This window comes from Anomaloglossus baeobatrachus, chromosome 2, assembly GCF_048569485.1.
Source record: "Anomaloglossus baeobatrachus isolate aAnoBae1 chromosome 2, aAnoBae1.hap1, whole genome shotgun sequence".
NCBI classification, from domain to species: domain Eukaryota; kingdom Metazoa; phylum Chordata; class Amphibia; order Anura; family Aromobatidae; genus Anomaloglossus; species Anomaloglossus baeobatrachus.
In genome coordinates, this window is record NC_134354.1 from 391947847 (window position 1) to 391971882 (window position 24036).

At 47.3% G+C, this 24036-nt stretch overlaps 1 protein-coding gene across 1 annotated transcript; it reads left to right on the top strand.

The window, feature by feature from the left end:
* Positions 1–1241: 1241 nt before the first annotated feature.
* On the top strand, positions 1242–23313 carry UTP11 (UTP11 small subunit processome component). The gene is made up of 8 exons (XM_075336067.1): positions 1242–1372; positions 1467–1528; positions 4962–5064; positions 5995–6108; positions 9238–9331; positions 13514–13644; positions 22864–22974; positions 23099–23313. The coding sequence occupies exons 1-8, from the start codon at positions 1310–1312 to the stop codon at positions 23180–23182; spliced, it is 762 nt and encodes a 253-aa protein (XP_075192182.1). The 5' UTR covers positions 1242–1309; the 3' UTR covers positions 23183–23313.
* The last annotated feature ends 723 nt before the right edge of the window (positions 23314–24036 follow it).

Here is a 24036-nt window from a genome sequence, read left to right on the forward strand (position 1 = left end):
AGGACTATGTGGTGCAGTATAATATATAAAGTACTATGGGTTACATTCTAATATATGGAGAACTATGGAGTGAATTATAATATATGGAGAACTATTGTAAATTCATTATAATAATTGGAGGGCTATGAGGGCTACTTTATACAGGGAAGACTATGTGGTGCAGTATAATACATGGAGAACTATGTAAAATGCATTATAATACATGGAGGACTATGTAGCTGTATTCTAATATATGAAGGATTATGTGGGACCCTTTATACTATATGGAATGCAGGGGCCATTATTGTATTTGGAGAACTATATACGAGGGGGACAAAGATACAAGCATGGGATGGGAACGTTTTGTGCTGAGGGAAAAGGGCTTTTTCCCTCAGCACCCAGCTTTCCCATGCTCTGCTATACATCTCTCAGCACCCAGCTTTCCCATGCTCTGCTATACATCTCTCAGCACCCAGCTTTCCCATGCTCTGCTATACATCTCTCAGCACCCAGCTTTCCCATGCTCTGCTATACATCTCTCAGCATCCAGCTTTCCCATGCTCTGATATGGGAAAGCTGGGTGCCGAGGGAATGATGTATAGCAGAGCATGGGAAAGCTGGGTGCTGAGAGATGTATAGCAGAGCATGGGAACGCTGGGTGCTGAGGGAAAGATGTATAGCAGAGCATGGGGAAGCTGGGTGCCGAGGACAAGATGCATATCAGAACATAGGAAAGCTGGGTGTTATAGTGGGATTTCAGATCATGGGAAATCTGGGTGCTGAGGGTAAGAGCCAAGTGTCAGCGTCATTATCCCGTCCCCCTCCCCCCCGAGTGTCAGTGTCATTGTCATGTACCCCAAGTGTCGGTGTACGTTGAGGGTGGGCCCAGGTCTGAACTTTGCACCGGGGTCATCAAACTCTAGTTACGCCACTGCTGGCACTGTTTTTACATGGACACCCTGTCTATAGTTATATGGGTGTGTGCCTATTATAATGTCTCTGTGAAGGCTATTTTTCTAAGATGGCACTGTCTTTGACTAGACTTATCCTCTTCATCAGCAGGGAAGGTGAGAAAAGCTATTTGCCATTCCCATCAGCTGACCTCCACACCGTAGCAATACCAATACAAACAAATAGGGAATTGGTACCTATGTAAGTAGTAATAGCGCCATCTACTGGAAGATCACCATGAGTGTCATAGTACATAGCAAGACGCTATGGAACGCACGCAACCAGGCGCAGAGAATAGACGTCACCAGGCGCGCCGGAAGTGCAGACTAACGTGTTTTATGTGTGGACCGCAGGATCGCCGTGAACTCCGGTAGTCAAGATGTCTGCAGCTTTTAGGAAAGCGCTGAAGTCCCGGCAAAAGAACCATCATGAGAGGTCACAGGTGAGGAAGCGATCACAGACCGACCAGGACAACCCTCGCTACATTGCACGTGGTAACGCAAACTATGATAATGATATCTTTCTTTTTTGTCCAGCTGGGCTTCCGTAAAAACCTAGGGCTTCTGGAGAAGAAGAAGGACTACAAGCTCCGCGCTGAGTGAGTATAGTCTGAATATACACTGTGTGATGAAACTTTGGCTGCATTCTTGCTGTATAGAGTAAAATGAAGGCGCTTAGCGTATAAATTGGCCAATTCATGTGCATCCACGGAGAGAACTGATCCCAGATGAACCTTTTGCCGACTCCTGTATGAGTATGTGTGAAAAACAGAGTTCTAAGTGACCTGCAGGAGTTGGAAACCCCTCTGAATGTGTGACTTCTGCCATGTTATGGGGATGATCAGCTGAAACGTTTTATAGCCGTTCTCTCGCCTATAGTGATGGGTGGACACCTGGGTGTTTGGGTTCTGACAGACTTTAGTTGACAGTTCGGTTCTAGACCTGAACTTGACCCCATATCCATCCCCCATAGAAGTCTATGGGGACCTGAACTTGTGTGCTGTAAAATAGTCGTACTAAGGGCTAGGGAGCTGCAAAAGACAGCAAAATGTGGGACAGTTACACATACTGTGTTTCCAGGAAGATAACAGAGTAGTCAGACTCTTTTCTCCACTGGTCATTAACCCCTTCACGACCACGGACGAAACGGTGTGTCCTAAATCATGAAGGAGTGATCACCTCTGCTGCTGCGGTGATCTCTGCACATGTCTGCTGATTTGAACATCTGACATGTGCGGCTAACAGGCGCAGGTGGATCCGTGATCCACCCCTACCTGTTAACCCCTTAAAATAACACTTTTTTAAAATGTAACAAAGCGATTTAAATCGCCGCAGCAGGGAAATCACCTTTCCCCGTCGCCATCGGAGACCCCGTGGCATGATCACGGGGAGCTCATGGTTGCCATGGTTGCACAGGGTCATGTGATGACTCCAGTCGCTATCATAACGTAGTTCCTGTTAGGCCTCTTTCAGACGTCCATGTTTAAACATGTCTAAGCTGCACGCACCGGTATGGTCATCCGTGGGACATCTAGGTGTCATACGTGTGACGTCCATGTTTGCATCCGTGTGACTGGTACCGGTAAAAAATACATGATATTTAAATGTTTTTTTTGTAAAAGATGGGCAAAGCCTGAAAAATGATGGATGGGTAGAACAGACAAAATAAAGATGTATAAAGAAAGAAAATAAGAAAGAACATATAAAATAGACAGAACAGCTTGCAACATTTTTATTTTTTAAATAACATAAAAATAAGGTAAGGTCCCCCCCCCCCCCCCCCCCCTCCAATTTTCATATCCGGCACAGGAACAGCAGCAGCCGCAACCCTCAGCTGTGTCCTGTTCCTTGGCTGGTTATTAGACAAAACAATCACTGATCTCGGGGTGACCAGCCAGAGAAAATACTGCCTGCAGCCAGCGAGGGCGCTCAAGACAGTGTAATCCTAGGTATATTGCCCCCTGGGAAATATGCAAATCTAAAAAGTCCGTGGAGCCTCTGTTAGGAGTCTCAACACAGAAACCAGCCAGATATCCCTCCGGGAAGGGCCCGGCCTTTTTGACAAGATTAAAGATATGACAAGGGAAATACCAAGGCCACTCCTTGGCTGGGTCCTTCCCGGAGGGATATCTGATTGGTTTCTGGGTTGAGACTCCTAACAGAGGCTCCACAGACTTTTTTGATTGGCTGGTTATTAAAAATAGAGAGGATCCCGCGCTTATTTTTTACATTTTATTTAAAAAAAAAACAAACGTGGGTCCCCTCCATTTCTTTAAAAAAAAAAACAATCGAGGTGCAGCAGACAACTGGGGGCTGATATTATTAGGGTGGGAAGACCCGTGGTTATTTGGCTCTTTCTAGCCTAAGAAGAGCAGCCCGCAGCCGCCCCAGAAATGGTGCATGTATTAGATACGCTAATTCTGCTGCTGGACCCGGCTCTTCCCGTTGCCCTGGTGCGGTGGCAAATGGGGTAATATTTGTGGGGTTGATGCAAGCTCCAGCTGGCATCAAGCCCTGATATTGGTAATGGGTGGCATCTAGTAGACACTCCCATTACTAATCAAGCAGTTGAAAGTAGAATAAAAGTTTATTTGAAGAAAAACCTCCCGACTCCAGCCCTCGTTCACAAATTTGTTTTTTAACAAAAATAATAAAAAATAGAGGTCCACTGTAATCTATGGTGAGGCCCCATGACGTTCCCCAAAAGCGAACCTGAAAAGACATAAAAAGAGAAAATTATTCAATAAATAAAGACAAGAGACACCCTCTTATCCAATTTATTTCTCTGTCAAAGCCCTAATCCTGGTTTGCTGTAATCCAATTAGGGGGGCTCACATTGATCCCATACTGCTGGCACATTCAATGGAGAACAGAACATTCCCCATTTATTGTACGAGCAGCCCCTGTAGACACACACACACACACACACACACACACACACACACACACACACACACACACACACACACACACACACACACACTTCTGTGTGTGCTTCCCTGTGGTGACCTGGACCTCATAATGTTAGCCCAGGTCACCACAGGGTCACCCTCAGCAGTGTGTGCGGTCACGGCAGTGATGTCACAGGTTCAATAGAGTTCACTATGAACTCTGATGAACATGTGAAGTCACTATCGCGACACCAGTGGTAGCGCAGATGTCACGGGGGTGTTATCAATAGGTCATCAGAGTTCATTGTAAACTCCAATGAACCCGTGATGTCACCGCCGCTCCCGAACACACACTGTTGAATACTCACCTGTCCCCTGTGATGCAGTCCCAGGCGCTGCTGCTGCTTCCAGTCCAATGTACAGTGCATATGCAATGAGCTTAATCAACGGGAGTCAAAATCAAGTGACAGCAGCGCCAGAGACTGAAGCATTGGGGACAGGTAAGTATAGAAATTCATTTTATTTCAAAGGCATGTGTTTTCTCCATTGTGTCACACTGATGTCACACGGATCTCATCAGTGTACAGGCCGTGTGACATCAGTGCTGCCGGAGAAAAAATGGACATGTGTTTGTGTGGGGTCACACGGTGCGTGTGAAAACACGTGTGTGAGTTAGCCTATAGAATAACATGGGTACGTGTGGCATCCGCATAAAAAAACGGATGTCACACGTACCTGAGACATGGACGTCTGAAACTTACAGCCGGCAGAGCAGCAGCTGTAACAAGAACACAGCATTTCTGCTGATCAGAGCTGTGCAGCTGAGGGTTGCAGTCTGCAGTTGTGTTTTACCTGCGCTGGTTATAAAAAATAGGCAGGAGCCCATGCCACTTTTTTTTTTTTTTTTTAAATCTTTATTGTTCGTACAGTTATCTTCCGCATGCATTAAGGCTTGTTGACTGGCTGCGCTGCAGCCTTTCAACAAACTTTATTTACATACAAACAGTATTCGAACAACGAACCCCGAACTTTACAGCTACGATCCCCTACTCGCCATACATACTATATACCCCTTATTAGGGTGAATGTTGTAAAGTTCACTTTGATCTTGTGATTTGATAGATTTATTTTTTAATTCCAGTGACTATCAGAAGAAAAGAAGGACGCTCGATGCCTTGCGGAAGAAGGCCCTTGAAAAGAATCCCGATGAATTCTACTTTAAAATGATCTCAACTAAATTCCAGGTAATTGCCAGCCTCTGGTTATTGCTCCTGTACCTCTAGTTAGAATCATCTGCTAAAGCTGAATTTGATTTGTCAGGATATTTAGCCAAAATGCCCCAAGTAGTGCCAGACCCCACAATTATTAGGGCTGCATATTCTAGTGATCAGCGTTTTGTTGTAGATTTAATACACTCTGAGCAGTGAAAGCGTCCTGACTATAAAAGGGCTAGCTTTCAGGATGTTTTAAACCTATGCACTTAGTAGTATGGATTTATAGGCGCTTGTTCTTCTATACAAATTAAATGGCTTGGTGTATTCGCAAATATCTAAGCTATACTCACTGTGCAGACTGCTCTGTTTTTTTTCATTTACACTGGAAGAGGGACTTTACTTCGCCATTACACCAGCAGCAAGGACCACTGCGGTGTGTGATTGGCATCCACTATTGAGTGCTTTTAACAGCAGATCTTTGATGTGCTAATAACTCATAATTGAGAAAGAGTACTAATGCTCTGAAAGGGGTTGTCTTGTCTAAACCCATAAGTCTGCAGTTGCACTGTGAGGATTTGCCAGGGTCATTGCAGGTACGGGTCAGGGGGCTACGAGTATGCGATATGCATATTCCCAGCTATATTCTGACTAGAGGTGCGCAACCTCACTCAATACAAGTGTATTGAGCAAGGCCATGGCCATTTAGTCGGATCCTGGCCAGTAGTATGCGTATTGCATACTAGCAACCAAATGACCGCTGTTCCCGGCTCTGACACTGGTGAATCCTCACAGCGCACATTGTGTGTAATGTGAGGATTCACAAGTCCGCAGTCACATAGTGACACATAGTGACTGCAGACTTGTGGCTTTAGACAGGACAACCCCTTTAATTATTGCTTTTCATTGCCTGACATCCTTTTCCATAAATATATGTGCTTATTTTCTGCTCTGTTTCTGAAGGATGGAGTCCACTTGATGAAGCAGAAGTCTGAAGAAGTCACAGATGAGCAGCTTAAGATAATGAGGACACAGGACATCAAATATGTGGAGATGAAGAGAGTAGCAGAGGCTAAGGTGAGCTGCATCTTGTAACTGATATAGGCTGGTGCTTACAATATACTAACATGTATCAAAGGGGTTTGTCCGAAGACTGAAGACATTTCAATCTAAATCCTCGTCTATTTATTGCCCCAATCTAAACTAATTTCCAATACGCTGAATTAAAAATTCCCTATTGTTCCCTCACTACGCTAACTACTTTTGATCCCCCCCCCCACTTCCTGTGTGATGATGCTTCATTTGAGAATCCCAATCAAGTTGGGATACTCAAACGAAGTGCCATCAGGGGCAGAGGCTTCAGCCACAGATCTGCCCCCTCACTGAAACAAAGCATCATCAGTGACTTGTTTTAGCAGCTGACCAGGTTCCATCATGCTGTCATTGTGCAATTTGCACAATGCCTACGTGGTCTATGTTGCCGGCTCAGATCAGTAGAGCCAGCAACAGAGCAGAGCGCACTGTGAGTGCGCCGTCAGAGTATCCGGCAGCGTTCAAAGACCAGCGCCACCCTCGCAGTAACATCCCTAGTTGGAATGCTGCTGGACTCTGCACGCAGCTGACTACTCTAACACCGCACACTGATAGTTGCTCTACTGATCTGAGCAGGCAGCACAGAGCACCCGGTCACAGTGCAAATCGCACAATGACAGCCTGCTGGGACAAGGCCAGCCGCCGAAACCAGAGTTACTGATGACGCTTCGTTTCAGGAAGGGGGAGCTGCTGTGTTAATGACTACAGCCTCTGCCCCCTGATGATGCTTCCTTTTGAGTATCCCATCAGTTGACAGGAAAAGGAGGGGGGGGAGGGATCAATAATTAGTGTAGTCAGGGAAGGGTAGGGAATTTAATCCAGCTGTATTAGATATTAGTTTAGATTGGGGTAATAGGTATTAGATTAAAATTTCTTCGGCTTATGGGGACAATGTGTTTTTTACTCAAATGTGCGTATTTTTGTCAAAAACGTTTATTACATTTTTGTACTGTTTTGCTTTTCCAGGCTCTTTATTTTCTTGCACATTGCTGGCTTCAGAATGAGTTAAAGGGGTTGTATATCCAAAACACTATAAAATTAATGTAATAGTTGTGGTAGTTCCCCCCCCCCCCCCCCTCTTATTTCATGTCATCAGCCGTAGGGGAACACTTGCATTTTCTTATGTGCAGTGTCACAGTACGCCAAGTCATAGCACATCGAGCGGACACACATACCATTGGAGAGTAGGGTCAGACTCTACCCACTCTTCTATGCTGTGAGCTTTGTGTTTCCCCGAATGCCCAGCTCACAGCTATAGAGAGGGTCAGGCGCCATTTTATTATAGCCCATTGCTATGTGCTGGGCTGTAATTTTCCTCTGTCACCGCTGCTTACAGTATGCAAAGCGCAGCAGTCAGGTCATATCTGCTGTACTCTGTAAGTAGTGGAGAGGGGTAACAGCAGGTCGGGCACCAGGGCTGTAGCAGTGGATTCTTCTAGAAGTGAGAACCGGTCTGGTACAATGCAGACTGACCCACCTATCCCCATCACTACGTGTCAGGGACATGTATTTCCCCATGATCTTGCATAGCTTCAATTCAGAGAACCTCCAGAAACCTTTACATACATGGGTATGAATGATCCTGGCACAGACAATTCAGCAGGCCTGCTTAGTCCTAAGATCTTTTTGCTGAGAATGTTTGTAACCTAATGTTTGTAACCTTCATTGGACTAGCCATTGTTATATACTTTAATTATAAACTGACCTACCTAGGTTTTAGAGGAATAAAATAGGAAAAACAATTTTGACCCTAAAAATGTGGTCATAAAACATGGTTATAGGGGGAACTGCTGCTGACACTGTTATGGGGTAATGTCTCTTAACTCTGTATTAATGTCCCCTATCCCAGACTCATTCCTGGTGCGTGTGCCTCCCAGCCTGGTGCGTGTGCCTCCCAGCCTGGTGCGTGTGCCTCCCAGCCTGGTGCGTGTGCCTCCCAGCCTGGTGCGTGTGCCTCCCAGCCTGGTGCGTGTGCCTCCCAGCCCGGTGCGTGTGACCTCCCAGCCCGGTGCGTGTGACCTCCCAGCCCGGTGCGTGTGACCTCCCAGCCCGGTGCGTGTGACCTCCCAGCCCGGTGCGTGTGACCTCCCAGCCCGGTGCGTGTGACCTCCCAGCCCGGTGCGTGTGACCTCCCAGCCCGGTGCGTGTGACCTCCCAGCCCGGTGCGTGTGACCTCCCAGCCCGGTGCGTGTGACCTCCCAGCCCGGTGCGTGTGACCTCCCAGCCCGGGCCTATCTTTGTATATATTACGCTTTTTTTTGTGTTATAAAAAAAATGTATACTTGCCTTCCCTCCGATTCCCAGGTGCGCAGTGTCCTCTTCTGATGCTGGCAACTGACTTTGGTGTGTAAGTAGCAGGCGGCACATGACATTATTGCCAGGTGCCCACTGTCGCATGCCGATGTCAGCTGCCGGCCAAGCGGATGTTAATCCAATATGAAACTGCTGCCTATGCCCATAATCCTGCCCACCTGTATCAATGATAGTAGCAATCTTCACAGTTATTTACTATGACTGACTGCAGTGCAGAGAAGTGGGTGTGATTATGGGGAGCAGTGAAAAGTGCGTGTTATAGTCGTTGCCAGCACCTATGATCGCTGCTTGTGTAATGACGCGTTTTATAGCTGTTTCCTGCATGATGGCTCCCTCCACTGCATTATATGGAAGTCCTAAGTGGCGGAGATTGCCCAGCACAATGAATGCTCCGGCATGTGGCCATTCTCACCTTAGTGTACATGTGACTTATTCTAGTATATTACACCAATATGGTACAGAAGGCACAGGAATTGAAGGAGCCGACAAATATATTCTTCAAAGGCCATTGGTGTACACCCACAGGAGAGAAACTGCTACATGATGAAACACTGCAGGGAAGAACAAGACCCCGCACATCCATGTGACATTTCGGGGGTAACCTCCCTATCTCACGCAGGACTTGTTCCTAATGGCACTTTGGCAGCAGCAATGACATTGCTAGTTTGTGTAACTTTTTCCTTTTATATAGATGTAGCTCATTCTGTAAAAGCTAAAATCACGACTACATGTTGATGGACACTATATTTGTTGTGATGTAAATACACCTCGTGCTCTAAGCCTGATGTTTAATCTTTACAGAAAATTGAACGCCTTAAATCTGAACTCCACCTGCTGGATACTGAGGAAAAGCCTAAGAATACACACACATTCTTCTGTGATTCCAAGAAAGAAGGCGAGTCTTGCTGTTTCATCAACCATTGCATAGTAGAAAGCCAGTACTAGTTTGTGAATAAATGTGGATTTAGACGACCACAAATAGGGCCAAGATCAGACCGAAATACCTGGACTGGCCATGACTCTCCCAACCCTAGTGTGATATTTCTATGTAGCTGTCACACTCAGGTTGGGAGGATACATGGCCAGTCCGAGCATATTTCGGTCTGATATCAATCAGATTTTTTTTTTTTTTTTATGGTGTCTGAATACACCCTAACCAGTATTCTTATCGTATTAAATGTGTATTCCCTGGGGTTTATAAAGGACTGTTTCCCAATAATGATGCTGTCAGGTGTGGCGCATGCACGGTTGGCCAAAGCAGTGGCTGAAATTTGTCAGCACTCCAGCAAGCCGCACTGAGAAGGGGACAACCCCCTACAGATGTCCTGCTCTGGCCATCACTAAGAGTAGGCGTCAGCGGCACCCGGCCGCCGGCAAGCCACGCATGCGGACAGCGGCATCACTATTGTACCGCGCCATCTTGTGAAGGACAATTAAGGGGTACTTTACACGCTGCGACATCGCTAGCGATGTCGAGCGCGATAGCACCCGCCCCCGTCGTACATGCGATATCTTGTGCTTGCTGCCGTAGCGAACATTATCGCTACGACTGCTTCACACGCACATACCTGGTCGGCGACATAACTGTGACCGTCGAACAATCCCTCCTTCAAGGGGGAGACGCGTTCGACGTCACTAAGCGGCCTGCCAATAGAAGTGGAAGGGCGAAGATGAGCGAGACATAACATCCCGCCCACCTTCTTCCTTCCGCATTGCTGCTGGACGCAGGTAAGGAGATGTCTGTCGTTCCTGCGGATTCACACACAGCGATGTGTGGTGCTGCAGGAACGACAAACAACATTGTATCAGCAGCAGGAGCGACATTATGGAAATGAACGACGTGACACAGATCAGCGTTTTTTTTTGGTCACTTTTGCGCTTGTTCATCGTCGCAGGTAGGATTTACACGTTGCGATGTCGCTAGCGGCGCTGGATGTGCGTCACTAACGACGTGACCCCGACGATATATCGCCCGCGATGTCACAGCGTGTAAAGTACCCCCAAGACCGCATCTCAATGATAGATGTTAGGCGCCATGATGGGAAGGTCACTGCCTGTATGGCTGGATAAACATGCAGACCTGAAGATAGGCAGACAAACAGTGCTCTCAGTGCATACACGCACAAGGTTGGATTGAAACCATATATAAAAGAAGGACCAATACAACAATTAGGTAGAAGGAACACATTGCCACTCAATTATGCATGACCTGCTGTGAACAGAGGTTTATATATAATATATATATAATAAAATTATGCAGTAGTGACATCACTGACAGACTCGTTGCATCAATCATAACAGTATGTTATTTGAGACATCAAGTTGCTACCAATAACAGGAGTTATGTGCATAGAGCACTGATATATCATCGGGTCACCTGCATGCTACCGTGTTTTTCCAAAAATAAGACCTCCCCAAAAATAAGCCCTAGTAGGGATTTTCAGCATTTTCGGAGAAAGGCTTAAATATAAGCCCTCCCCCGAAAATAAGCCCTAGTCCTGGATCAATAATGAAGTGTCCGTGCAGCTAAAAAAGATACCGATACTGCAGGACACTTCATTATACACAGCGGCACCCGGCGATTACACTCACCCGATGCTGAGCGGCAGGACCTGCAGTGATCACACACCCGCACACAGCAGCTCTCTCACACACACACACACACACACACACACACTTACACACACACACACAATCAGATCTCACACACAAACATCGGATTGCACACAGATCTCACACACAAACATCGGCTCACACGCAAACAACAAATCACACACACACACACACACAAACATCGGATCGCACACACATCGGATCGCATACACACTCACCTCATCCGGTGACACCGATCTCTTCTCGCCGGGAGAATCCTGAGAGGCAGTGCGGTGCAGCGCGACGAACAGGACCTGCGGCCGGACACGTGACTTGCTTCATTCTCTGCTGCCGTAAGTGCTGGATGGGATGTGATGTGGGGTGTGTGTGTGTGTGTGTCTGCGATCGGCTGTTTTTCTGCGATCGGATGTGTGTATCTGTGATCGGCTGTGTGTATCTGTGATGGCTGTGTGTATCTGTGATGGCTGTGTGTATCTGTGATGGCTGTGTGTATCTGTGATGGCTGTGTGTATCTGTGATGGCTGTGTGTATCTGTGATCGGATGTGTGTGTCTGTGATCGGATGTGTGTGTCTGTGATCGGATGTGTGTGTCTGTGATCGGATGTGTGTGTCTGTGATCGGATGTGTGTGTCTGTGATCGGATGTGTGTGTCTGTGATCGGATGTGTGTGTCTGTGATCGGATGTGTGTGTCTGTGATCGGATGTGTGTGTCTGTGATCGGATGTGTGTGTCTGTGATCGGATGTGTGTGTCTGTGATCGGATGTGTGTGTCTGTGATCGGATGTGTGTGTCTGTGATCGGATGTGTGTGTCTGTGATCGGATGTGTGTGTCTGTGATCGGATGTGTGTGTCTGTGATCGGATGTGTGTGTCTGTGATCGGATGTGTGTGTCTGTGATCGGATGTGTGTGTCTGTGATCGGATGTGTGTGTCTGTGATCGGATGTGTGTGTCTGCGATCGGATGTGTGTGTCTGCGATCGGATGTGTGTGTCTGCGATCGGATGTGTGTGATGTGCTGTGTGTATCTGCGATCTGCTGTGTGTATCTGTGATGGCTGTGTGTATCTGTGATGGCTGTGTGTATCTGTGATCGGATGTGTGTATCTGTGATCGGATGTGTGTATCTGTGATGGCTGTGCATGCCTGAGATCTGCTGTTTGTGATCTGCTGTGTATATCTGCGATCTGCTGTATGTGTATCTGTGATCGGCTGTGTGTATCTGTGATCGGCTGTGTGTATCTGTGATCGGCTGTGTGTATCTGTGATCGGCTGTGTGTGCCTGCGATCTGCTGTGTGTGTGTGTGTGTGTGTGTGTGTGTGTGTGTGAGATCTGCTGTGTGTCAGCTAGCAGCAGGGTAGGACGGCGTGCAGCACCGACCGGAGATCACAGAAGGACCTGGGAACCACGCAGACGTCCTGGTCTGGTGAGTATGAGTCTCCTGGGAAGTGCGGGGGTCTGCTTTTTTGGGGGGTAAACTTACCCCCAACCGTGTTTCTCCAAGAATAAGACCTCCTCCAAAAATAAGCCCTAGCGGTTTTTTGGGGGGCAAAAAAAAATAAGACTGTCTTATTTTTGGAAAAACACGGTACCTCTACCTACATAGCTGTTTGCCTGCTTTTACACCATTAAAGGGAAGCTGTCCGGTTCAATATGCACCTATTACCACGAGCAGTTCTGGGTGTATATTACTAATCCCTGCCTAACCATCCCTGTATACACTAGCATACATAAAGAGATCTTTAGAAAAAGTATTTCTAAAGATCGTTTATGATATGCTAATGAGCACAGGGACCTGTTGTTAGGGCGTTAGTTTCTTTTTTCCTTCCGCTCTTAGCATGTTAGCATTGCCTAGTGTCCTCAGCGGTGATGCATGTACCTGTTGGTTGTCACGACAGGCTTAGGGTCAGTGCGCATGATAAGAATGCTTGGCACTTCCAGTCATGCACACTATGAAGCCGGGTATACACGTCTCTGCTTCAGAGAGGTCTAGTGTGCATGACCGGAAGTGTGGTGACTTCAGATCATGTGCAGTGCCTGGTGTCTGATGCGGTGACAACGGCCTCAGGTACGTGAGTCACCGCTGATGATGCTGTGCAGTGGGCATTGAATAGTATGTTAGCATCCCCCTGTGGGTGTGCTAACATGCTAAAAGGGCAGAATGAGCACAGGAACTATCGCCCTTGCGACTAGTCCCCTCGCTCATTAGCATACGATAAAAGATCTTTAGAAATCCTTTTTCTAAAGATCTCTTTATCTATGCTAGTGTATACAGGGACGGTTAGGCAGGGATTTGCAATAAACACCCAGAACTGCTCGTGGTTCTGGGTGCATATTGGACCTGACAGGTTGTTTAAATTTTAATAATTTTTTTTTCAACGCAGTTATTAATTTTTTTAAGATACATTTTAAGTTTTGAGAATTTTGAGTGATATTGACGTTCATTTCTTTTTATTTTTTCCTCTAGTGCGCAACTTTGACCTGGCAGAACGATTGAACACCGCTCCAGAGTTGCTGGACAGAGTGTATAATAGACCTACTTTAGAAACTTTACACAAGCAGACGATAAAAGGGCCAACAAATGCAAAAGTGTTAAAAGTAAGACATCTTTGCATAGACTGTCTTTTCTTCTTTTTGTAAAGCTGTATCACTTGATGTTTTGTTGTTACGTGTATTGAACAGATTGTGTCTGCACAGATGGGTACTAACTATGACTTGTGTATGCCTTATTCATACATGTTTGCACCATTTTTTTACATCTTGATTCCAGGTTTGTGTAATGCAGACTACATTTCCTTTGATGCCGCTGACTTTTCAGGGAATGTGGAATTGCATTGCCTTTGCTCCTGCCTTGTGGGTGCTACGATAGACCAGTCCCATAGACCTGCTATACGTTGATGTACACAGCACCGTCTTGGTGCCTCCCTTAGGCGCCGCCGTCTTGGTGTTTTCCTGTAAATGGCGCCGTCTTGGTGTCTACGTGATTCATCTTTATGCTCTCCTATTTTATCACTGCTTTCTTATATAAAGCAGAAATAAGCACATTTAAAAGGAATGTGTCTTGATTTTTATTTTTGTATTAATAATTATCTTTTTTTTTTTTTTTTTTATTTGCTGGTGTGTTACTGCAAATAAGGCAGCCCCTGGGCATAGACTATGGTCGGAGTCCAACTGCATTTCCTATGCTGTGGCTGCCTCCGCTGTGAACTGAGCATGCCCCCTTTGCTCTCCAGTTCACTGTTGAGAAGGGAACCAGATACCATTTTGTTGTTGTCCACGGCTGTGTTGTGAGATGTAATTTTCCCATGGTATCACTCACTGAATTCAGCGGCGAGTGGTGACTGCAGGATGTTTGCATTTGGTAATTGGTGAGCATGTACTGCTGTCAGGCTGTCAAGCTGTTCTTAACTCTAGAAGAAGTACCGGTGAAGGCCTACGGTGAGCACACTACTGCGGCTGAGACTTCTTCCATTGGTGTGAATAGCTCGGTAGCATGGGATTAATAATACAGTGTCATGCTGCTGAACTGTACTCAATACAGTTTACAGAGCACTGCAGTGTGATCATCATGCTGCTGTGCTCTGAACAGGCTCAGCTCTGCTATGTCAGTGTAATGCTTCATTCAGATGTCACTGCATTACAGACTTTATGCTGACATAGCAGAGCCGTTTATTTAACCCCATAATGTGTGATACAGCCCATAGAGCCAAGTATCTATTTCCATCATGTGTGGTACACTTCGCGTCTAAGCCCAGTGCGTGGTACAGTCCGTGTGTTTTAATTCCAGCTTGTGGAATGTTGAGCAGCACCAACTAACAGAACTGGTTCTACCATGCGTCCTCAATAACATTGTCCACGGGTCAGAATCCTTTTGCAGTCTCCAACACGATGTGTCTGCACTGTGATCCTAGACTTCATCCTCCCGTCTCCATTTGCAAGTACCCAGAAAGGGAGTGGAGGAGTGACAGCAGACATACTATTACTGCAGTCTTAATAGGAGCTAGTACTATACTTTCATGGCAAATTTCAAGCAGCTGCTCCCCCTGGTGTTTAAATGTGGAAAATATGTAAACGTTTTATTAATATTTCAAATTTCTTTGTCGCTCCATTGGGAGACCCAGACAATTGGGTGTATAGCTTCTGCCTCCGGAGGCCACACAAAGTATTACACTTTAAAAAGTGTAACCCCTCCCCTCTGCCTATACACCCTCCCGTGCATCACGGGCCCACCAGTTTTTTGCTTTGTGTTGAAGGAGGCACACATGCACACAAGCTCCACATTTTAGTCAGCAGCAGCTGCTGATTGTATCGGATGGAAGAAAAGAGGGCCCCCCACAGGGCCCCCGGCATGCTCCCTTCTCACCCCACTAAGTCGGCGGTGCTGTTAAGGTTGAGGTACCCATTGCGGGTACAGAGGCTGGAGCCCACATGCCGTTTTCCGTCCCCATCCCTTAGAGGCTCTGGGAGAAGTGGGATCCTGACCGGTCATCCATTCACTGGGACCGGGCTCCATCCGCAGCCCCTGGGGGAATCTGACGGACAGGAGACTGGATATCATCAGGGACAGGACCCTGCATCCATAAGGTACTCTGTGTCCCCTTAGGGACGGTGCATGCAGCGCCTGTGTTACAGATGCCGCAGCGGCTGCTGTGTGGTTTGTGAGACCGGGACTACCGCGCCGACCGCGCCTGTTGGCCGGCCGCGCTTTTAACTTTAGTCCCCGGCTTTTGCGGCCTAGTACCATGTACTCCCGGGCCTGCCAGTCAGGGGTAAGGGCGGGACGGCCGACTGACGTCGGCAGTGAGGGCTGGAGCATACTTTGGTATCCTTCTCCCACCTCACTGAGCACTGTGGGGCACCAGTTCCCGCACTTTATTAGGCACGCCCACGGCTCCATCCTCCTCTCAGAACGCTGGCAGCCATTGTTATAATCATTGCTGCCGGTGGGGGATTTCAGAACGAGCTCTGCAGCTCTGGGAGAAGTGGGATCCTAACCGGTCGCCGTTCACTGGGACCGGGGTCCCTCCGCAGCCCCTGGGGGAATTTGACGGACAGGAGGCTGGATTTCATCAGGGACAGAGCCCTGCATCCATAAGGTACTCTGTGTCCCCTTAGGGATGGTGCATGCAGCGCCTGTGTTATAGACGCCGCAGCGGCTGCTGTGTGGTTTGTGAGACCGGGACTACCGCGCCTGTTGGCCGGCCGCGCTTTTAACTTTAGTCCCCGGCTTTTGCGGCCTAGTACCATGTACTCCCGCCCCCGGGCCTGCCAGTCAGGGGTGGGGGCGGGACGGCCGACTGGACGTCGGCAGTGAGGGCTGGAGCATACTTGGTATCCTCCTCCCCCCTCACTGAGCACTGTGGGGCACCAGATGCCCGCACTTTATTAGGCACTCCCACGGCTCTCTCCTCCCCTCAAGAACGCTGGCAGCCATTGTTATATTCACTTCTGCCGGTGGAGGATTTCAGAATGAGCTCTGCAGCTCTGGGAGTCCCAGGCAGGGAATCTGGTGGACACACCACCGCTTTGGGCGGTTGGTAAGCCACACCAGTTGTCAGGTGCTGGCCCCCCTTGGGGTGCCGAAGTGTGTGTGTGTGTGTGTGTGTGTGTGTATATATATATATATATATATATATACAGTTAGGTCCAGAAATATTTGGACAGTGACACAAGTTTTGTTATTTTAGCTGTTTACAAAAACATGTTCAGAAATACAATTATATATATAATATGGGCTGAAAGTGCACACTCCCAGCTGCAATATGAGAGTTTTCACATCCAAATCGGAGAAAGGGTTTAGGAATCATAGCTCTGTAATGCATAGCCTCCTCTTTTTCAAGGGACCAAAAGTAATTGGACAAGGGACTCTAAGGGCTGCAATTAACTCTGAAGGCGTCTCCCTCGTTAACCTGTAATCAATGAAGTAGTTAAAAGGTCTGGGGTTGATTACAGGTGTGTGGTTTTGCATTTGGAAGCTGTTGCTTTGACCAGACAACATGCGGTCTAAGGAACTCTCAATTGAGGTGAAGCAGAACATCCTGAGGCTGAAAAAAAAGAAAAAATCCATCATAGAGATAGCAGACATGCTTGGAGTAGCAAAATCAACAGTCGGGTACATTCTGAGAAAAAAGGAATTGACTGGTGAGCTTGGGAACTCAAAAAGGCCTGGGCGTCCACGGATGACAACAGTGGTGGATGATCGCCGCATACTTTCTTTGGTGAAGAAGAACCCGTTCACAACATCAACTGAAGTCCAGAACACTCTCAGTGAAGTAGGTGTATCTGTCTCTAAGTCAACAGTAAAGAGAAGACTCCATGAAAGTAAATACAAAGGGTTCACATCTAGATGCAAACCATTCATCAATTCCAAAAATAGGCAGGCCAGAGTTAAATTTGCTGAAAAACACCTCATGAAGCCAGCTCAGTTCTGGAAAAGTATTCTATGGACAGATGAGACAAAGATCAACCTGTACCAGAATGATGGGAAGAAAAAAGTTTGGAGAAGAAAGGGAACGGCACATGATCCAAGGCACACCACATCCTCTGTAAAACATGGTGGAGGCAACGTGATGGCATGGGCATGCATGGCTTTCAATGGCACTGGGTCACTTGTGTTTATTGATGACATAACAGCAGACAAGAGTAGCCGGATGAATTCTGAAGTGTACCGGGATATACGTTCAGCCCAGATTCAGCCAAATGCCGCAAAGTTGATCGGACGGCGCTTCATAGTACAGATGGACAATGACCCCAAGCATACAGCCAAAGCTACCCAGGAGTTCATGAGTGCAAAAAAGTGAAACATTCTGCAATGGTCAAGTCAATCACCAGATCTTAACCCAATTGAGCATGCATTTAACTTGCTCAAATCCAGACTTAAGACGGAAAGACCCACAAACAAGCAAGACCTGAAGGCTGCGGCTGTAAAGGCCTGGCAAAGCATTAAGAAGGAGGAAAGCACACGTTTGGTGATGTTCATGGGTTCCAGACTTAAGGCAGAGATTGCCTCCAAAGGATTCGCAACAAAATATTGAAAATAAAAATATTTTTTTTGGGTTTGATTTATTTGTCCAATTACTTTTGACCTCCTAAAATGTGGAGTGTTTGTAAAGAAATGTGTACAATTCCTACAATTTCTATCAGATATTTTTGTTCAAACCTTCAAATTAAACGTTACAATCTGCACTTGAATTCTGTTGTAGAGGTTTCATTTCAAATCCAATGTGGTGGCATGCAGAGCCCAACTCGCGAAAATTGTGTCACTGTCCAAATATTTCTGGACCTAACTGTACATATATTATTGTATACTATTGTATACATTTTCTCTATTCGGCAGCATTATTTGCTTTTGGCTATATACCCTCACTGATCACTCTAAGAGGAGACAACATGTCGTCCGCAGAAAGCAAGGGTGCCAAGGCACAGGCTTATTTTGCAACCTGTACCTCTTGTGCGGCTATGTTACCTGCAGGTTCCACCTACCCTCATTGTGACAATGCTCGGCCCCTGTGGCACTCACTCAGCCGGAGCCTCCGGCACTGGTGGGACCCTCGGCTCAGGTGGTACCGCCGGTTTCCACTGCACAGATGGAAGGGACAGAGTTTGCAATTTTGACTGAGAAACTCTGAGTCGCTTTCACATTCCATGGCTCAGTCTATGGACAGATGATCTGCTAAGATACTAGAAGCTTTGCAGTCCAGACCGGTAACACAGGGCCAGGGCACTGTGAGTTCATCGCCCCCAGGCCCTTCTCGGTCGGTACAGCAAAGGGCTCCTGGGGTGGCACCCAGATCCCACGGTGAGAACTCCGACACGGACCGCAGCCTCAGACAGGCTAAGCGGGCTTGCTGGGAACCTTCCCCGACTTCATCACACGGTTCGGGGTCTCAGCATGAGGACTCTCTGGAGGATGAAGCGGAGGTCGCAGCTCAGGGCTCTGATCCTGACGTGGCTCTCAATCTGGATACACCTGAAGGGGACGCCATAGTAAACTCCCCCACCTCCACCTATAGAGGAGTCGGCTTCACAGTAGGAGAAACACCAGTTTAGGTTTCCCAAACGTACACGGAGTGCGTTTTTCGATCTCTCTAACTTCAGAGATGCTGTCCAGAAGCACAGAGCATTTCCGGACAAGCGCTTTACTAAGCGCCTTAATGACACACGTTACCCGTTCTCCCCTGACGTAGTTAAGGGTTGGGCTCAGTGTCCCAAGGTGGATCCTCCAGTCTCCAGACTGGCGGCTAGATCCGTAGTATTAGTGGCAGATGGTTCATCGCTCTAGGATGCCACTGACAGGCAAATAGAGCTCATGATGAAATCCATCTATGAAGCCATAGGCGCGTCTTTTGCTCCGGCCGTCGCAGTCGTGTGGGCACTCCAAGCTATCTCAGCTTGTCTGAACTGAGACTAATGCGGGCGCATGTAACTCTGCCCCGCAGGTTGTGTCTTTGACTTCTCAGGCGTCGGCTTTTCGTCCTACGCCATGAACGCCGTCCTGGACTCTGCGAGCCGTACAGCGGTAGCATCCGCCAATTCGGTGGCAGTCCGCAGGGCCATGTGGCTTCGCGAATGGAAGGCAGACTCTACTTCCAAGAAGTTCTTAACCGGTTTGCCATTTTCTGGCGACCGTTTGTTTGGCGAGCAATTGGATGAAATGATTAAACAATCCAAGGGAAAGGACTCGTCCTTACCCCAGTCCAAACCAAACAGACCTCAGCAACGAAAAATACAATTGGGAGTTGTGATCCCCGTTTCGCTTCAAGAACGTGGTCGCGGTCTTTACTCCAACTTGTTCGGGGTACCAAAAAAGGACGGATCAGGTCCGTTCTGGGCCTCATTCTGCTCAACAGACACGTGAGAACCAGACGGTTTCGGATGGAATCTCTCCGCTCAGTCATCGCTTCGATGTCCCAGGGAGACTTCCTAGCATCAATCGACATCAGGGATGCTAATCTCCATGTGCCGATTACACCAGAGCATCAACGCTCCCTGTGTTTCGCCATCGGGTCGAACACTTTCAGCTCGTGTCTCTGCCTTTCGGCCGGGCGACAGTCCCACGGGTCTTCACCAAGGTCATGGCATCAGTGGTGGTGGGCCTACACTCTCAGGGACACTCGGTGATCTCTTACTTAGACGATCTCCTAAGTCAAGGCACCCTCCCGGGTGGCATGTCAACACAGCCTGAACATTGCTCTGGAGACTCTCCAGAGGTTCGGGTGGATCATCAATTTCCCAAAGTAAAAATTGACACCGACCCAATCACTGACTTACCTCGGGATGGAGTTTCATTCTCTCTCAGAGATAGTGCAGCTTCCGCTGGACAAACAGCGTTCGCTGCAGACAGGGGTGCACTTTCTCCTTCGGGCCCAGTCTCACCCCTTGAGGCGCCTCACGCGCTTCCTAGGGAAGATGGTGTCAGCAATGGAGGCAGTTCCCTTTGCGCAGTTTCATCTGCGTCCACTCCAATGGCACATTCTCCGCAAATGGGTCCGGAGGTCGACGTCCCTAGACAGGAACGTCTCTCTTTCACTGGCAGACAAAACCTCTCCTCAGTGGTGGCTTCTTCCCACTTCTTTGTCGGAAGAAAAATCTTTCCTGCTCCCATCCTGGGCTATGGTCACGACGGACGAGAGTCTGTCAGGGTGGACAGCGGTCTTCCTCCACCACAGGACTCAGGGAACCTGGACTCTGACAGAGTCCCCCCTTCAGATCAATGTTCTGGAGATAAGGGCAGCGTAGCTAGCCCTAAAGGCGTCCCAGCGGTGGCTGGACGGCAGGCAGATCCGGATACAGTCGGACGACGCCAAGGAGGTCGCGTACATCAACCACCAGCACAGAGCGCTGGCGGCGGACGCATCAGTTCAGGACTGGTCGCAATTTCGACTGCCTTATGTATTTCCTCCTCTGGCGCTGCTGCCCAGGGTGTTCCTCAAGATCGGGTCCGACTGCCGCCGCGCCATCCTCGTCGCTCCAGACTAGCCGAGGAGGTCGTGATACCTGGATCTGTGGCACCTCACGGTGGGTCGACCGTGCGCACTCCCGGACCGACCAGACTTGCTGTCTCAAGGGCCATTTTCCATCTGGATTCTGCGGTCCTCAACCTGACTGGGTGGCCATTGAGTCCTGGCTCTTAGCGCTCTCAGAGTTATATCTATCACGCCTTTCGCAGAAGGGGTCTTCCTAGTGGCAGGCACATCACTTCGGAAAGTGTCTGAGCTAGCAGCGCTGTCATGCAAAGCCTCCTTCCTGGTGTTTCGCCAGGATGAGGTGGTTCTGTGTCCGGTCCCGGAAGTCCTACTTAAGGTGGTATCCCCCTTTTCTTCTCAATCAGGATATCTCCTTACCTTCTTTTGGCTCTCATCCAGTTCACAATTGTGAAAAGGATTGTACTTGTTAGATCTCGGGAGAGCACTCCGGCTCTTCTTTTCGCACACTGCGCCCTTGCGCCGTTCTGATGCGCTCTTTGTCCTTGTCACTGGACAGCGTAAGGGGTCGCAGGCTTCCAAGTCAACCTTGGCTCGGTGGATCAAGGAACTGATCCTTGAAGCCTACCGTTCTTCTGGGCTTCCGATTCCTTTAGAGCTGAAAGCCCATTCTACCAGAGCCGCAGGTGCATCCTGGGCATTGCGTCACCAGGCTACGACTCAGCAGGTGTGTCAGCACTACCTGGTCGAGTCTGCACACATTCACGAAACACTATCAGGTTCATGCCTATGCTGCGGCAGATGCCAGCCTAGGTAGGCGAGTCCTTCAGGAGGCGGTTGCTCACCTGTAAGAGAGGGCCGTCTTTTCGGCTCTTTTTTATCGAGGTATTCTTTTACCCACCCAGGGACTGCTTTTGGACATCCCAATTGTCTGGGTCTCCCAATGGAGCGACAAAGAAGAAGGGAATTTTGTTTACTTACCGTAAATTCCTTTTCTTCTAGCTCCTATTGGGAGACCCAGCACCCGCCCCTGTTCCCTTCGGGCTGTTGTTCTTTTGTGTACACATGTTGTTCATGTTGAAGGGTTCTTTTGGTTCAGGGTTTCAGTTCTCCGAACATCCTTCGGATTGAATTTACCTTAGACCAATTTATAAGTTCCTCCTTCCTGCTTTGGCACCAAAACTGATGGGCCCGTGCTGCACGGGAGGGTGTATAGGCAGAGGGGAGGGGTTACACTTTTTAAAGTGTAATACTTTGTGTGGCCTCCGGAGGCAGTAGCTATACACCCAATTGTCTGGGTCTCCCAATAGGAGCTAGAAGAAAAGGAATTTACGGTAAGTAAACAAAATTCCCTTCTTTGTATCCTTCATTTTTTTTTTTTTGTTTTTTTAATTTAAAACATAAGTACTTTACATTTCTTCAGTTGTTGAAATTCTTTTTATTTTTGAAGACACAGGCCCTTTAAAAAAAAAAAAAATCTGTTGCCCATAGCAACCAATCTTGGTGCAGCTTTCTTTTGTTTCAATCTCTGAATACAAAATGAAAGGTAAACTTTGGTTATGGACAGCAAAATGTTTGTTTTATACTGCTTTGTGAATGTTTCCCTGTCTTCCGATGCATGGGAGGACATACAGGGGACCATTGACAGGAGATGATGACTACTCCCTGTTTACACAGAAGTGTAAACAGGAAGCAACTAGACTGGTGGGATACGGAAGATCACATGACCCAACTACCTGTAGTATAAAGATGGAGGCAGGGAAATGTATGGATGATCCTAAGCTGGGCTGAAACAAATTGGTTATAATAATGCTGGATATTAACTGTATATAAGGCCAAAAAAAAATAATTGCTGATGTGCAACTATAATTTATTTTTTTTTTTCTTTTTATAGTCGCTGGCGAAACAAAGGCGTCACCAGTACGACCTTTTAAATCAAAGAATAGAAAGAGAAAGAAAAATGTTTATTATCACTCAGAAAATCCAGACACGCAAAGATCTTATGGTGAGGAATTGATTTCTGCTTCCATCCAACACTTGTCTAATTATTAACTGCACGTGTCTGATCCTCCGCACCATTCATTGTGTTTGATCTTTTATAAAATTGTTTTATTTATTTATTTTAATAGGATAAAAGAGAGAAGGTGAAAGTGAAGAAAGAAACAGTGAATTCTCCAGCTGTCTATAAATTCAAAAAACAACGGAAGAGATAGTCTTGCGCTGTGGATATCTGTTTGGATTCATTTACCTTGAATTGAATCTTTACCGCTTATTTGTTGTGTATGCCTGATGGTATTACATTTCTGTGTGCATCTGATAAATAAAATGTCTTTCTACATTGGAATACCATGGTTATCATGTATTTTTGGTAGTATGCATAGTCTGAGAAACAGTCTGTTTACATCTGTATTCTATTTTCTAGAACAGTATTTGACATTTTAGCTAAACATGGATTTTTTCACTAATTTCCATTGATCACAAAAAAGTTTAATTAGATGGCTTGTAAATAGATCTTGGAATAATACATTTCACAATTGATGTGTTTAAACCCCCTCCAAAACAAAACATTCCTGTGCTGAGATCGATCTAATATATAAAGGTGTGTGTGTGTGTGTGTGTCTCCCCGGGAAAAGTGAAACGAAAAGTGTTGGAGGCAAATTGACAGCTGCCAGATGTGAACAAGGGAGACTTAAAGAATGAGAGCAATAGCGCCAAAGAGTATATACTGTACAGTTGCTAAGGAGGGGCAAAGACGGCCTGGGCAAAGAGACAGACACAGAGATAGAGAGACAGACAGATTCAGAGATGGAGATACAAATACAGAGAGATAGAAACAGTCAGACATAGGCACAGACAGATAAGGAAAGAGACAGACAGAGAGACAGACAGCGACACACAGACAAAGACTGGGAGAGAGACAGTTACTATCCCGGACAACGCCCGGGTACTACAGCTAGTAATGTTATAAATGTGCCCCTGCTATGTACTGTGTAATGGCCATGTCTGACTGTACATGGACATGGGCTTGAACATACCATAGCTCGTGGGAGTGGAGGGGAGAAGAGGA